This window comes from Mustela lutreola, chromosome 4 (assembly GCF_030435805.1).
Source record: "Mustela lutreola isolate mMusLut2 chromosome 4, mMusLut2.pri, whole genome shotgun sequence".
Taxonomy (NCBI): domain Eukaryota; kingdom Metazoa; phylum Chordata; class Mammalia; order Carnivora; family Mustelidae; genus Mustela; species Mustela lutreola.
The window spans coordinates 132,949,647-132,967,081 of NC_081293.1; the positions used below are offsets into that span (position 1 = coordinate 132,949,647).

The 17,435-nt window shown below is 36.1% G+C and overlaps 1 protein-coding gene across 2 annotated transcripts in view; it reads left to right on the top strand.

Annotated features, from left to right (window-relative positions):
* Window positions 1-14,192, top strand: part of CASD1 (CAS1 domain containing 1) — a 54,438-nt gene extending 40,246 nt beyond the window's left edge. Inside the window, exons 13-18 of one of the 2 annotated variants that reach the window (XM_059171149.1) lie at window positions 972-1,051; window positions 3,378-3,479; window positions 6,029-6,169; window positions 6,698-6,775; window positions 10,997-11,089; window positions 12,714-14,192. In XM_059171149.1, coding sequence (XP_059027132.1) covers window positions 972-1,051; window positions 3,378-3,479; window positions 6,029-6,169; window positions 6,698-6,775; window positions 10,997-11,089; window positions 12,714-12,980 — 761 coding nt within the window. In that variant the 3' untranslated portion in view covers window positions 12,981-14,192. The remainder of the gene's footprint in view (window positions 1-971; window positions 1,052-3,377; window positions 3,480-6,028; window positions 6,170-6,697; window positions 6,776-10,996; window positions 11,090-12,713) is intronic. The other variant, XM_059171150.1, reaches the window with a different exon arrangement.
* Window positions 14,193-17,435: the final 3,243 nt, after the last annotated feature.

The following is a 17,435-nucleotide window of genomic DNA, read 5'->3' on the forward strand; positions in this document are numbered from 1 at the left end:
GGAGCATTCATTTGCAAAAAGGCTTTTTGGGTTAGCCAGGTTTAAAGAGCACTGATATAATTTATCTTCTAGACCACCCTTAACACAGTTACTCTCAACCTGTTGTACATACAAGGAAACCCAAATGCCCGGGAGGTCATCAGCCTTCAAGCTCCTCACAGACAGTTACTGATGATGTTCACAGTGAGGTTGTGTGCATCTTTCTTAATGCTTCTTTCCCTCAAGATCATATCGTTGAAATAAAAGCTTCCCTCTTTTGGAAAAATTGAAAGTTGTTGTTCTTAATAATTTTTAACTTAATTCAACCAAATACTGTATATTAGAAATAGTTTCCACTGACTTCCGTTATAATGTCAAGTAACTTTTTCAGGTAAGATTTGAATTCCAGCCTTTCATCAAGCCCATGAATGTCTTTGAACAGCCTCTGTCACTGAATCCCTCGATACAAACCTAGTGTATGAATCAAATGAAGTCAATACGTATGAACTGTGAACACATAACTTAAAATATGCGTGTGTTAAAATACATCTTAAGGTTAAACCCTGATCCTTTAGGGAGTTCTTAAGCTCTCTCCTAGGAACTCTAATGTTTCAGCCATATTACCTAAGCTATACTCAACATGAATATTAGAATGATGTGGAACATATTGTTCCAAATTTTGTTGTGCCCTCGAATAATAAATAGGTATATTGGAACCCAGGAGGTATTTTCTGATGTGTTTACAGTGGATGAACAGGAGATACAGAGGGTGTCAGGCATAGGTTGTGGCCTCTTCCTAGCAAGGAGGCTCCAGCTTTTCCTTCTGGCCCTTCTTATAATTTATACCACTTACATATAGTTTATGTATCCTGTGGGCAGCCTTTAATGATTTTAAGAACTATGCAAGGTGTTCATATGTTAACCAGAGACTCTTAATATGTTTTCTAATGTAAATTTATACCTTTTAGTAAATTAAGTATTTTCTCTCTTAGGAAATTGTTTCTGGCATTTTGGCTTACTGTTGAAACTAGCCTTCTTGCTGTTATGTATATGTTTTTTGGCATATTCTCAGGTTTGTACAGTCTTTTCAGTTTATATTTTGTTCTATTTTATTTTAAAGTTCAAGTCTATTAAAGTATGTGAGAAGAGTCAGAGCTTTTTTTGAGCTTCATTTTTTAATGACTGTAATAAAAGTGTCACTCTGTAGTTGACTACTCAGTGTAGTTCTTTTGAGACCTATCTACTTTTGTTACCACTGTTTTTGTTGTAAGAGCAATTTAAAGCTCTTCCTCTGGCAATTGTTCAGAATCCATTTTACTTGACTTTGATCAATCAGACGTTTATTGAACGCCTCTTATACGACACTAATCTAAGTGGAGATCAAAATTCTCCTGACAGAATTTGCAGCTTGGTTTGGGCATTATTCATTGCATCAGAGTGTTACTTGATTTTTCCGTAACTGCGTAGAGTAAAATTTGGACCGTTAGCAAAACCAGCTTAGGAGCAAATGGGTTGGTATAGATGTAGTATGTTTAATTTAATAAAATTTTGGGTCATTTTCGTATCTCTGCTGTCTTATCCCCCTAGTATGATGGTTGAGGTTTTCTCAGCTACTTAAGCAAGATGGCCGGCTGCTACCTGCTGGTCAGTCCATCAGGCAAACATTATTTGGGCAGCATGATATTTATCATAAAATATTCTCATTTGAATGCCTATAGGTTATAACACATTCTGCAGTTGGCTCCCATCCCCAGCATTCCCTGTCTTGGGCTTCACTGTGTCAGGGGCAAATGCCACATAAGCATCACGTGTGAGAGAGAGAGAGAGTGTGTGTGTGTGTGTGTCTGTGCGTGCATATGTGATCTTATTAGCTGGTTTTTGTTGGTTTGTTTTGTAGGCTTTCATACTTTATTTTCATACTTAGAAATAAAGCATTTTTATTTCAGCCTGACCTCCAAGGTTTTTTACAGGAGATTTATAAAGTAATAAGGAAATGACAGCAAATGTATGAAGAAATAGCCAGGTAACTGCAACAGCTCCTTGACATTTACTCATTAAAATTCCAGACACTGAGGTGCATCTGAGGGAGAAAAGGGAAGGTGAACCAGGGGTTCAATAACGAGACTAAGGTTTCCCCAGCTTTGGATCACTGGAATAAAAGAGAAAAGTCATGGCCTGGTATAGCCCAGTGTCTTGCACAAAATGGGTGCTCACTAAATACTTGCCCATTGATCACATAAGAAACAAATTTTTAATCAGAAATAATGTTTTAAATGATAAGTGTGTCACATATATCTGATCTATAAGACCATATATCTCTAATAGATACTATATATTTCTGTTTCATACTGATTTTGTATTTTATATTTCTGTATTTCACATACATATATATGATCTGTAAGTTCTTAATATCACAACTCTTGGTAAGAATCATCCTCCGTTTTCTGAGGCATAGATTTTGATAGACCCTCTATGTAATAAGGTGTAAGTATTTTAAATTCTTAAATGGTTAAATGGAGAATATTGCATTTCATTAAAATAATAAACTTTTAAGGATTCAGCATTACCTAAAATACAATGCTGTTTTCTTTTTCTTTCTTTCTTTTTTTTTTTTTTTTGGCTTTTAATAGCCTTTTTAAAAAAACTTTTATGTTACATTTTTTATGCTGTGGCATTAGGTCTAATAATGGAGCGCTCCTTAATAGAGTTTGTTGCATTCTTTAGTCTGGAAATTGAAGTTTTTGTTCTCTTCTTTGAAAGACTTCATTAATGTGCAGGAATGCACCCAAGACTTCTGCCCCTTCATTCCCAGATTTTCTAGGCTTGTCAGATTAATAAGAGGGTACCATTCACTAACTTGACCACAGTAAAATTGTAAACTTTGTTTCAAAGGCTAGTAATGGCATTTGGGTATGGTTGATTGAGTAAGGTGACTAATTCAGAGTATTCTTTCAACTCAAATGGTTAATTATAGATTACTAACATTTAGAGGGGAAAAAACCCTATTTTAACCTTAACCATCATTCTCTAAGATATTGATATCATATTGGCTAAGGTCTTTTGTATTTTGGTGTTTTGATCAGTAAATATTAGCTGTTTGTATACTAGATTAAAAACCTTAAATGGAAGAATTTTCCAGTTACTAGCTTGCTTTTTTTTTTTTTAATTTTGCAGTCTCAGTAGCCTTTCATGTGCAGTGAAAGTAAATTAACAAAAAGTTTTAAGTCATCTTTGTTAGCCTTTAGTAAAATAAACTTCTTTTCAAATGAAAGAGAATTTTTAAATTGTGAATGACTCTCATGTAATCCTAACTTTAGAAAACTATAATTTATAATAGATTTAGAAAATAAGTTTTGACTCATACCATCTTAATCTGTGTTCTGGATTCCTTTTCCTAGGGTGCATTTGAGAAGATCTTTTCTCTTTGGCCATTGTCCAAGTGTTTTGAACTGAAAGGGAATGTATATGAATGGTGGTTCAGATGGAGGTTAGACCGTTACGTATGTATTTACCTTGTGATCTTTTGCCATTTCAAATTATACTTAAAAAAATTATTTGGAAAATTATTATTATTTTTTTTAGTTTTAGAATAAGGAAACATGTTGACTTGGTAAATTAAAGCAGCCCTGCTCTCCCGTCTTTTTTTATAGCAGAGAAAGTGTGTGCATTGGGTGTTTATATCAGCTGGAAAATACTGTAAAAATGTTGTCTATAAAGGGGCCTTTGTTTGACTCCTAATTTTGACTTATAAATGATCCCTCATAGGGGTGCCTGGCTGGCTAAGTTGGTGAAGTGATCTCCGGGTCATGAGTTGGAGCCTCACATTAGGCATAGAGATTACTTAAATAAATAAACTTAAAAAAATATATATATCCCTCATGTATATGCTTCAGCCATTCAACACAATATTTACTGAGCCCCGATATAAGCTCTAGATGTTGGTTTTGTGAGGAATATAGTAGAGAAAGAAGACATACCGCCAGGTTTCTAAGCCTTACTATCAGTTTTAAAACCCAAGATTACTACTTATAATTAGGTGCTAAATTATGCAATGTGGATTTTGTGGTAGAAACGTGCAAAGAAGAGAGACCAGTGTCATAGGTGTTTCTGTGAATTTAGTCTTAAAGGGAAGTGAAGATTCACCTGGCCAAGAAAATGTAAAACATCTAGCACAGCATTTGGAAAATAATGGACACTGAATAAATATTAATTACCTCTCCTCTCTCTTTCCCCTTTATCTGCTATATTTCACTCATCCTTTTTTTCATTCAACAAATGTTTTCTTAATGCCTGTTCTGTGCCATTTCTCGTTTCTAATATGTGTGTACTTGCCAGTGTACTACAGGGCATTTCAAAACCACAGATGAGAAAAAGTTTTGCTAAAGGCTTGATATAAAATAATTTTAAATTCTCAACTTTATCATTAGAACACTGTACTATGATACGATAGTTCGCTTTATGACCTTGTTTAAAAAAAAAAAAGAAGCAGCAGCTTTGGGGTGCCTGGGGGGCTCAGTCAGTTAAGCGTTCGACTCTTGGTTTTCTGCTCAGGTTATGATCTCGGGTCATGAGAGGGCTCCACACTCAGCAGGGAGGCTGCGAGGCCGCTGGGAGATTCTCTCCCTCTGCCCCTCCCACCACACCCGTGCACATATGAGCCCCTCGAAAAATAAATAAATCCTAAAAAAAAAGAAGAAGAAAAGCAAAAGAAGCTTTATGGACTTTCTGGCCCACCTTATTTTTTTTTCCATTCTTGTGTATGTATGCTCCTTCTTAAAAGGTGGTGGCGGTAGTGTTGATTTATTTGATTGAAAGGATCAACCTAAAATGTGTTTTATTTTGGGTTAGCATTTAAATTTTATCACACATCTCCATGATAGTTTTATTTATTATTTTTGTTGTTGTTCTTTTATTCATTTTAATTCCAGTATAGTTGATGTATAGTAGTTAACAGTTTTATACATTGCTCAGTGCTCATAATAAGTGTGCTATTAATCCCCATCTCCTGTCTCACCTAAGCCACCTCCCCTCTGGTAACCACCCGTTTGTTCTCTATAGTTAAGAGTCTGTTTTTTGGTTTATCTCCTTTTTTCTTTGTTTATTTGTTTTGTTTCTTAAATTATTCACATGAATGAAGTCATATGGTGTCTGTCTTTTCTGATTAACTAAATTTCACTTAGCATTATACCCTCTAGACCCATCCATGCTATTGCAAATGCATTTTTTATGCCTGAGCAATATTCCATTTTATATTTATATATCTTTTTAATCCATTTATCAGTCGATGGACACTTAGACTATTTCCATAATTTGGCTATTGTAGATAATGCTGCTATAAACATTGGGGTGCATGTATCTTTTTGAATTAGTGTTTTTGTATTCTGCAGATAGGTATCAGTAGTGGAATTACTGGATAAAAGTCCTAGTTTTAATTTTTTCATGGAAGCTCCATGCTATTTTCCACTGCAGCTGCGTGGTCTGCTTTCCCACCAGCAGTGCACAAGGGTTCCTTTTTCTCCTTTTCCTTCCCAACACTTGTTGTTTCTTGAGTTTTTGTCATTTTTTTGAAATTATCTTTATTTTTTCACTTGCTGCTGAGACTGCTCAAGTGAAGCAGCTTATCTCATATGTTGCAAGAGCTGTTTGCTGTCCTATTGCAGATAGTTTCCAAAAGTCATTGACTTTATGTCATTTCTTGAAGTTTAAGTTTCTTGTAGACACTTTCAGCCTCGGGGCACCTGGGTGGCTCAGTGGATTAAGCCACTGCCTTCAGCTCAGGTCATGATCCCAGGGTCCTGGGATCTAGTCCCGCATCAGGCTCTCTGTTCATTTGGGAGCCTGCTTCCCCCTCTCCCCACCCCCGCCTGACTCTCTGCCTACTGGTCATCTTTCTCTCTCTGTCAAATAAGTAAAATCTTAAAAAAAAAAAAAAAACACTTTAAGATTTTAACTTACTTATTTTTGTACATATTGTCCCCATTTACCAAATATTTATGCCATTTACTGGAAAATAGCCATTTAAAACAAATTTTCTCTTCCTATTTTTCAGGTAGTCTTTCATGGAATGTTGTTTGCTTTTATCTATCTGGCTTTACAGAAGCGTCAAGTACTTTCCGAAGGAAAGGGTGAACCTCTTTTTTCAAACAAAATTTCCAACTTTCTATTGTTTATTTCAGTAGTTTCTTTCTTGGTAAGTTTCAAAATGTAATCTGGTAATTTTTCAAAGTCCTAAGTGGTACAGAAAATTAACTTTAAGAAACAGGAATTTAATGAATTTTTTAATATAGAAAATCTTTACTTTTAAAGATCTTTTTACTCCATAGTTTTCTAATTGAACAAAAACACCAAGAGAATGTATGTATAAGTTAAATATGAAGAATAACTAAGGATTCAGTGAAATAGAAATTTTTAAAGTTGTAATAAATTTGGGGAAAAATATAATGTAAGATATTTGACAGGAAGAGCCATCACTGTGTCATGATCGCTCTTTCCAGAAAAGCACAGACCTATGCTCCTCTTTCTCTGCTTTCTTTTATTTGAGCAGTTGAACTAACCAATTGATCACCAAATGTGTGGGCAGTTTTTACTGAAGTTTTTAAAAAGCATCATGGAGTATAATGTAACAAGCAGAGAAAACTATGTAAAGATGCTGAGAAAGCTGCCTTGTGAGGGCCTGTTTTCTTGAACTGATCCTTTTTTTTTTTTTTTTTTGGTTTAGACCTATTCCATCTGGGCTAGCAGTTGTAAAAACAAAGCAGAGTGCAATGAACTCCACCCATCTGTGTCTGTGGTGCAGGTAATTGTCTTGATTTAGAAAATAAACTTTTTCTTTATTCTTGATAAGAATGCAGTCTTTAGAGGCAGTGAGATTTGAGATCAAACTATAAAATATAGATATATTACTTAATCTTCCTAAGCCCTACCTTCCTTTACTGTCCAGGGATGTTAAAATCTCTTTTAAAGGATTGTTATATTAAATGTATAGAAATGGTTGGTATTGGTCACTTAGGAGGCACTTCGAAAATGTTAGTTCTCCTCATATTTGCTTTGTCCTCATTTACTCCTATTTCTTCATTTACTTATTTAAGTATAACTATTGATGTATTAAGTCCCTTGCTGTATGTACATGTACATACTGTGTAAGAAGTTCAGTGTTAAGATGTGTACAGCTCCTGCCCTCATGGAATTTACATTCTAACCCAGTGATGTGGACCTGTCAACATTCATTCATCAGACATTTTTTATTCATTTAACAAACATTTGATACCTACTATGCACTAGCTATCAGGCTGGGGGGTTACAGCAGTAACCAAATCAGACCTAGTTCCTGTGCTCCCAGAGCCTCCATTCTTCTGTTATTAGTAGTAATCCTAGAATCATGTGTAATGATTCATAGTACATGATATTACAAGAGAAGCTAATATGGGGATCCGACCTAGTTGGAGTTGAAGCAAGGTGTGGTCAGGGACAGAAATTATTTCCCTGGGAAAATTAAGTGGAGAATGGAGGGAGGAAGGCAGACAGCAGGGATTCAGGCCCTGTCGGGGAAGGGAGCATGTTTGCATTCAGGGAATTTGAAGAAGGCCGTTTGGGCTACAGCTCCAAGAGCCAGAGTCTAGAGAAGTCTGTGTTAGTGACTGGGGAGGTGGCCAGAGGCAAAGAGCAGCTCAAATCAGCCTGGCATTCTGCAAAGGTCCCTCTGGTTGTGGCTCATCATGGGACACGGTGGTAGTGTGGCGATAGTTAAGTACCGGCTGCTTTGGTAACACGTGGGACTTCTTTCCAACCTGCCCTGGTGTCAGAGCAGGGTTCCTGGAGAAAGCAGTGTCTAAGCCAAGACCTAAAAACTGAGCAGTAAAGAGGAGCAAGGATGATTTCTAGAGGATCTGCTCTGAGGTCTCAAGTTCTCTGCACTGCAGAACTCTTGTTCCCTTAAACCTCTGTATAGTCTGTAGAACCAAGCATGTGACAAACTCCTCAAATACAATTGATAATGAAATTTTAAACACTGTACTGTATTCATGTAGGGTTTTTATGACTTCTATAGACAGTAGTAGTGCTCACCAGTAACTTTTTGCATAATGCAAGTGATATCATCTCTGTTACTCCTGATGGAAGGGAGGTGTTACCATTCACAGTGCACCAGTACAGAACGATATAAAGAGAGCTAAGGGAAAGAGTGGCTATACAGAAGAACCCACAAGCATTCCTGAGCCTTATCACCTTCCTTTTCAGTCACTGCCCTCCGCACACTCCTATTTCCTTAGTACTTTTCCAGCGAGGACTTCAGGTCCTCTGTTGCAGAATAAAAGAATGGACTGGGAGCACAAATTGAAGCAAGTACTGATTTTATCGGCAGCTACTTCAAGAGTGCTAGTCCTGTGTTGTAAAAATCAGGGCATCCGGGGAGCCCCAAATTTTACATCCCTATCACGTTTCACTCTTATTCTCAGACACCAACAGGTGAGGTAGATGTGGGGGTGTAGGTATGGATGTGATTATTAAAAATTCATATACAATTATATGTCCTTAGCATACTTATCTGAGGGGGCTTAGGAGTTTAACATGCACAAGATTCCCAGTGGTTTGTTAAAAAGTATTTTCTCAGCCTGGCCCTGCTTATGGATCAATCCTTTTTTTTTTTTTTTTTAATTCAAGTATAGTTAATAGTGTTATATTATTTTCAGGTGTGCAATATAATAGTTCAATAATTCTATATATTTCTCAGTGCTCATCAAGATAGTGTACTCTTGGAGCACCTGGGTGGCTCAGTGGGTTAAGCCACTGCCTTTGGCTCAGGTCATGATCTCAGGGTCCTGGGATTGAGCCCCGCATCGGGTTCTTTGCTCAGCAGGGAGCCTGCTTCTCTCTCTCTCTCTCTCTCTGCCTGCCTCTCTGCCTACTTGTGATCTTTCTCTGTAGAATAAATAAATAAAATCCTTAAAAAAAAAAAAAAGATAGTGTACTCTTAATCCCTTTTGTCTGTTTCACTCTTATAGATCAGTCCTTGAATCCTGACTTTTTAGTTTTGCCCATCCGTCTGGATAGAAATTTCCAGAAAGGCTTGCTATAGAACAGCATACAGATAGTTAACTATAAGTAATATATATTAAGTGCTAGCATAGTATCTAGCAAGTTACAACTGCTGAACAAATTCTAAGTGTTATTATTTCATTATCAAGCTAATAATGATGACTCCCTAGGCCCCAGTTGTCTTCTCCATGGCTATCATTTCTTTGATTTTTCTATTCCCCTGATCACATCGTACTAAGTGTATGACAAAACACAGACTGGAATAGGATAAGAAATGAGTACACATTGAGAAAGGGTAGATTAAAGTTAGAAAAAAAGAAAGTGATTTGCTTAGGGCTCTTCTTGGATTTTATGATGCTCAGACTAGTGATTTGTATTTATCTGTGTCATTCTTCTAGCATTTTACAGTTTGTGCAATACATTATAATAATAAAGTATTATTAATACTCTAATACAATATAATAATTATTAATACAATAATAACTCATTGAAGGCTTTCATGTGTGAGGGCTTTATGTAGGTCTCACCTTTATGATTTTTACCACTTATATATACCACCTGTGCTATTAATTACGTAATATGTTTCTTTAAATGGCTCACAATGCATGTTATGATAAGTACCTTATATATGTTTTCCCATCTAATGTTCCCATCCACCTTCAAAGGAAATCTTATCCCTATTCATATGGATGAGGAAACAGACCTAAGGGAGTAAATAAAGCACCTCACCTTCAATCCCAGAACCAATACAAGGCAAAGGCCAGATTCAAACTTGAGGCTCTTTGACGCTACTGCCCATGAAGATCACTCAACTTAACAGTACCTGAGTAGTTCACTTTGGTTCCTTTTTCCCAATGATAGAGTGACCCACAGATCTCCTCCTTGCTCATCCTGTATGTATCCCAGAGGCCTATTCCGAGATCCTTGACCAGATGCCCAGAATAGGATCAACACCGAATATGGGATTTTTCTCTGAAATAATAGATTTTTCAATCTTTTTATGAGAAAAGGTTTTTGAAAGGTATCTGTGAAGGCAAAAACAGTTTTTTCTTTACAATTTCTTGCTTCTTTATAAGGACAGGAGATTCTAAAGAGAGTTCTTTGCTTGATAAACTAGTTACTGAATGTGACATTGAATGAATTAGAAAACTCAGGATTGTTCCATCTGGTAAAAAAGGATGTAGGAGAAGGGTGAAGGCCAGGTGCCCCAAAGCTGGAGGTTGTCTTTAGGGAGAAGAGATTGAAAGGGTAAAATATATGACATGTGAATGCAGTTCAGTACGTCATCTGCCTGGCCACATAGTGCAAACATGAGGACACCTTCAAAGTTGTGCCATTTCTCAGAGCGTATGTACAAGGCTGTTAATGGAAGGGACTTTTGAGGAGTGCAAGAGGGCAGTATGTTGCTGCCAATCAGGCAGATACTTTATGGAAGAAGCAAAATTGTATAATGGGATTTTTTAAATTTGCCTACACAAAATATGGTATCATTTCTTTCTACACAAAGGGCCTCAGGTGGATTTATAATTTATTCAAATATACCTAATATTGTTCAGCGGTATGCTACCTAAAATCTGCACTAATACCCGGTATACAGACCACATGTTGAGAAATCTAGCTTGGATGGAGTCTAGAACAAAAATAACTTGCTGGGGCACCTGGGTGGCTCAGTGGGTTAAAGCCTCTGCCTTGGGCTCAGGTCATGATCCCAGAGTCCTGGGATCAAGCCCCACATCGGGCTCTCTGCTCAGTGGGGAACCTGCTTCCTCCTCTCTCTCTGCCTGCTTCTCTGCCTACTTGTGATCTCCATCTGTCAAATAAATAAATAAATTATCTTAAAAAAAAAATAACTTGCTAAAACTTTCCCTATCGAAAAAAAAATTGTGTATATATCAAATTCAAGAACATAGATAATAAAGTTATCACTGGAAGGAAAGCAAATGCTTTTATTTTTTATTTATTTTGCCTTTTTGGTTTTTCCTAGATTTTAGCCTTCATCCTAATAAGGAATATCCCTGGATATGCCCGATCAGTTTATAGCTCATTTTTTGCTTGGTTTGGAAAAATCTCATTAGAGGTTGGTACATTAATATTTTGTTTGATCTTACAGAACCAAGTGTTACGTGTGTGTGTGTGTGTGTGTGTGTGTGTGTAAATCCAAAATACATTTTTTTTAAAAATCAAAGCTGTGTTCTCTATGAAAATACAGAGAAGAAACTCAGAACTTTCAACAGCAATAAAGTAGTATATTTCTAAAAACTTATTTAAATGACTAGACATAGATGACTTTCAAATATTCTTTATATTGTCTTAAGCTTTTAAGCACTAAATTGCTGAGATCAGAAAAGAAAAAAGTTAAATAGATAGAAATGAAATTTATAAATAGATATAAATGAAGTCAAGCTGAAGGGATTTTGATTTGTTCTTCATCTCCATAATTAAATATTACTAGAATTTAGTTTATCAATACTTATCCTAATAAAATTCACCATTAGATTGGAAATTTGGGAAAATTTTTTAACCTTATTACATTTTATATGAAATACTATGACTTATTTAAAACCTTAAAGTAGGTTTAAAAAAATTCTGAATATTCTGAACTCTATTATTCAAAGTAGGACATTTTAATGAGGAAACAGAACAGATTTTAATCTGTTTAATAAAAGATATATTTTAGAGTATAAGATTTATTAAGTTGTCCTTAAAATAGGGAAAATAAATTTTTCTATGTTCTTTAATAAATGTTCTATTGTTTTTTTGTCTAATAAGTGAGACTGAATAGAATTCAGAATTAACCAAGAATGACTTACCAAGTCATTCAGTAAATAAAAGAATATTTGTTTTGCTATCCCCTTAATATTAGGAGCATGAGCATTTTTATTTAATGAATGAATTTCTAACTTGATATTTTTATTAAAAATATCAAAATTGTATAATCTCATATTTGAGAGGTAGCTTGCATTTTTCTGCTCTCTGATATTTTGAAACAATGTGATGAAAGAACCACATTTGTAATCACATTGAAAGTTGTAGGGTAACCCTCTGAGGTCCTTTCCCTCTTCCGGAGCTTTGTAATATGGCTCAATACACTTTGCTTTGCTGCCCACCACTCTTCAAAAGAAAGAAAAAGAAAGTTGTAGTGGTGTCAACTGATATGTATACTCATATAGAAGTTGCAGTATACTTTAGGAACAGGCAAATGTAGTTGGAAACATTTGGCCGTGCAGAGCAAACTTAAGGATATCCTAACGCCCATATCACTTCCTGTTCATATATCCACATAAGAAATATATTCACAAATATGTGTAAATATGCAGTATGCACATATGTGCACAGACCCACAGTAACTCTTTATTTGGGGTCTAAAGACCAGAGTCCAGAAATCCTTCTGTCAGCTGTCTTCTATGTCATGCAAAAAATATATGTGTGTGTGTGTGTGTGTGTGTGTGTGTGTGTGTGTGTGTTTTCCAGTTGTAAGGTCCCTGTGTGATTTCTTGGGGACTTTGAAGCCATGCTTCAGCAAGTAGGAGTTCTGAAGAGCAGACTACAGCCAGCTTTTCAGGACCAAGAGTGCAACGGAAGTAAATGGTTTGGAAAAAGCCTTCTAACATAATTATGCTAGGAAATGTTTAAATTAGGCAAAATTGTGATGTAGTCGTTGACCCTCTGTATATATCTAACTTTAAATACTCTCCTTCCAGCTCTTTATTTGCCAGTACCACATTTGGCTGGCCGCCGACACCAGAGGCATCTTGGTACTCATACCTGGAAACCCTATGCTCAACATCATTGTCAGCACTTTCATATTTGTTTGCGTGGCGCACGAAATTTCTCTGATCACTAATGATCTTGCACAGATTATTATTCCTAAAGATAACTCATCTCTCTTGAAAAGGTTGGCATGTATAGCTGCATTTTTCTGTGGACTCCTCATCTTATCGTCAATTCAAGATAAGTCAAGGCATTAGGTTCCTAAAATCCTAAGAAACTTAAAACTCTTCAGGCTAATTTTGTGTCTACCTAGAGGAGAAAAGCGTCTATCTGGAGATATAAATGTATATGTAAATTAAAAACGCGTGTGGCAAGAGGACAGCTCAGTGGCGTCTGTTGAACATGTGTGGTTGTATATATTGGAAATGTACGTCTCCAATGGGAAATGTTGAAAACCAGTTGAAGCAGAGTGCATTGTATAGGATTGCATGTGAAACGTCTTTTCTACTGGATCTGTGTATTTCCATTTATAAATGATTTTAAGTTAACACGAAGGCAGGGAAATAATTACCTTTCCAGTAAAAACATAATTTAATTAGCTTAGTGGCACCGCTGAGTGTTTTGATCTTTACTAAATTTGTGGTAATTAGATTGTCTACACCTGTATTCATCATGGAACTTCCTCTTTCACCGAAAACTTTCTTACTCCAGAATGACTGCAGTATTGTTTTCTTACCATATGTGCAATGATGTGGAACGATGAACAGTATGCCTTTAATTTATATGTGTTCATGTGCTGATGTTACCTGTTTCCTGACATGGTTTTTCTTCTGGACTGTGGTTTTCAGGTATACCTAAATCTTTGTATACTTTGTCTCACAGAGTTGTTTTAGGCTCTATGACAGGGTTTTGTCACTGTCAGTGTTGTTGTTACTTATTTTATAGAAAGGCCAAATTTTCTTTCCAATTGAAACATTCATCCATTTGTTTCCTTTCCTTAAGCTATACCCGTGTGATACCAGTTACCCTGTGGATCTAATTAATATGTTTTCCTCCAACTAATTAATTTCTGTCTAGTACTTCCAGTGTTTGGAAAGCTCTTTATAATCATTTTGGTATTTCCTATTACCTCCCCTCCCCCTGTTTTTAAGAAAAATATATTTATCAATCTAACTGGTGCAGTATAGTAAAGATTCAAGCTGTTTTGACTGCGACATATAACCATAAGTAGAATTTTAAGTAAACCGGTGACTTTGGGCAATATATGTTTTTTGTCTTGTTTTGTTACAAGCTAACTGTTAGAGGTATAAATTTATTTATCTGTTGTACAGATTTGATTATAAAGTTTAATGTTTGAAAGATTGCACTTGTTTGCTCTTATTGTGTGTGGGATAAAATATATTTTCTGTTCTTGGTATATGAATATATGGAGTAATTTAAACAGTAAATAAACGTTCTGTGGATGCTTATTTTTGTATGGGCAAATTATCGATTAAACTGTATGTGTCCTTTTTTTAAAAAATCTGGATCCATTCATGATTGGTTCAAATTTCTAATTTATTTCTTCAGCTTGAATTTGCTTTTCCAAACTCTTTGTGCATAGGGAGAGGTCACTGTGATAGTTGAATAAGGAATGATTTAGTTATCAGGGTGTCAGAGGATAATCTGCCTTTCCACCCAGGAGGTTCAAGCACTGTGGTTTATTAGTAGTCTTACTTGAAGATCTTAAAATTTTAATTATTATTTCTTTAGCACTGGATTTATGTGCCAGTGATCTCTTCCCATTAATTGTGGAATAATTCTCAGATAGAAATGTGTGTTCTTTCTTTTTCTCTCTTCTTCTGCCCTTACTTAATCTTTTGACATTTCCCAGATAGACAATTGTAATGATTCATTGCTCTGCCTCCTAGACTGCAGCCTTATAAGTAGAGGATAGTATAGTTATAAATCAAAAACTTCCAAGTACCATGATCACATTATTCTTGCTGGTGTAGCTTGCCAATGAGTAGAGTGCATTTTAATTTAGCTTGTAAGTTTTATTGCCTAAAAAAGATTCTTCCTGATGAAACAATTGAAAAAGAAAGATGACCAGCATTTCTGTTTTTTGGAAGCACTTATGTCTTCCAGTAGTGATGCCCAATGAATATGTTTTCTCTCCTATTCGAATTCAACCCTAAAACTTAACTAGCAAGCCCTTTCTTCATCACGTGATCTCATTTAATATGCCCCACTGTTTTATTATATATAATAAATGCAAGATAGTCCTTTTGTAATTAAAGTATATTCTGTTTACATTTAATTTTCTTAATGAGTCTTATGGGTAAGAGGTGATTGTGGTGGAAGCTGCCATAAGGATAGCATTTCTTTATGGTATAGGTTTTAATGCCCTTTCTGCATTGATTGAGATTCTGAATCAATGAGCATGGCTCATTCATACCATTCTTCAGAAAAAGATGTTTAGCGGGATATTTCGACACACTAAAATTGAGATAAAAGCCACAGAGGCTCTCTAAACTCAGATTTTCTCTACGATAGATTGCACTGAGACATCTACCATCTGGTCCCAGAAGGGACTTGCTTGATTCAAACCTATCTCGATCCTTCCGTTTCCTTTGCCAAACCTTCCCATTTCTATGGATAGCCAACATAGCCTTAAAAATTCATAGCCTTGACCTAAAACCATTCGCTGTACCTCTAAGCTAGATTCTATGATTTGTTTTAGGTGCTGGTATAAAATAACATTTGCACCCTACCTTTCCCTTGTAAGGTAAGTTAACCAGTTACAATTTTAAAGGTGAGTGATTTTTTTCTCCACGAGGGCCTTATTATGTCAAATGTTAGCATAGGAAGCTTGTAAGTATAGTAAAATTTAATGTGTATCTGTGTTTATATTTAATTTTTTTACTAGATTATAATTAATGTAAATAAATAAACTATAGGACCAAGGGCGGAACCTTCATGTAATAGATACTCAATAAAAGCCAGTTCTCCGAATTAAAACCACATTGTGTTATCACCTTACACCAGTTAGAAAGGCCAAAATTAACAAGACAGGAAACAACATGTGTTGGAGGGAATGTGGAGAAAGGGAAAGGGAATGCAAGTTGGTGCAGCCTCTTTGGAGAACAGTGTGGAGATTCCTCAAGAAAGTAAAAATAGAACTTCCCTATGACCCTGCAATTGCACTACTGGGTATTTACCCCAAAGATACAGATGTCGTGAAAAGAAGGGCCATCTGTACCCCAATGTTTATAGCAGCAATGGCCACGGTCGCCAAACTGTGGAAAGAACCAAGATGCCCTTCATCGGACGAATGGATAAGGAAGATGTGGTCCATATACACTATGGAGTATTATGCCTCCATCAGAAAGGATGAATACCCAACTTTTGTAGCAACATGGACGGGACTGGAAGAGATTATGCTGAGTGAAATAAGTCAAGCAGAGAGAGTCAATTATCATATGGTTTCACTTATTTGTGGAGCATAACAAATAGCATGGAGGACATGGGGGTTTAGAGAGGAGAAGGGGGTTGGGGTAAGTTGGAAGGGGAGGTGAATCATGAGAGACTATGGACTCTGAAAAACAATCTGAGGGGTTTGAAGTCACGGGGGGGTGGGAGGTTGGGGTGCCAGGTGGTGGGTATTATAGAGGGCACGGATTGCATGGAGCACTGGGTGTGGTGAAAAAATAATGAATACTGTTATGCCGAAAATAAATAAATAAACAAACAGTTCTCCAAAGAATGTGCAATTTCTAGGACAATGTGTGGCTTCCTTTAGATTGTCCCTCCACCTTGAGGTTGGGACTTTTAACAAATCCTGGGAGAGTCAAGTTGGAATTTTATGTTGAGCTGTTAATTACAACACTCATTTTTAGCCTATAAAAATGGCAGTTTCAGGGCACCTGGGTGGCTCAGTGGGCTAAAGCTGCCTTCAGCTCAGGTCACGATCCCAGGATCCTGGGATCAAGACCCACACCAGGCTCTCTGCTCAGCAGAGAGCCTGCTTCCTCCTCTCTGCCTACCTCTCTGCCTACTTGTGATCTTTATCTGTCAAATAAATAAATTTTTAAAAATCTTTAAAAAATAAAATAAAATAATGGCAGTTGCCTATAGCTCAACCTCACTGCTTTCCTTTTGTAAAAGATAACTCAAGTAGTTACCTTCAGAACTTACTTCAGACATTCCAAAAACTAAGTCTGGTTTTATTAAGAGTACTTTTGAGGATTGGTGAAAACTTAAAATATGCCTGTTTGAAAAGCTCCATTAAATCTATATTTGTCTTTCTTCTAATGAAATCCCTTCTAGTGTCTTGTGTGGATTAGAAATATTTTATATATTTTTTTAAGTTTTTTTTTAGTGATCCAAAATTCAGTGTTTATGCACCACATCCAGTGCTCCATGCAATATGTGCCCTCCACAATACCCACCACCAGGTTCAACCAACCCCCCAAGAAACCCTAAGTTTTTTCTCAGAGTCCACAGTCTCTCCTGGTTTGTCTCTGCCTCTGATTTCCCCCAACTCACTTAAAAGTTAGATCTATAAAGTTATATAAATAAGAGACTGTTTTCCAAAAGTAGAATTGATATCATGAACTGTAAAATATCTAATGGTTTAATTAGAAGTGACTTATTTATTTCTTATTTTTAAAATACCATTCCAGAGCATAAACATGGGATAGATGAACATTTTAAAAAGAAATTTGTGGTTG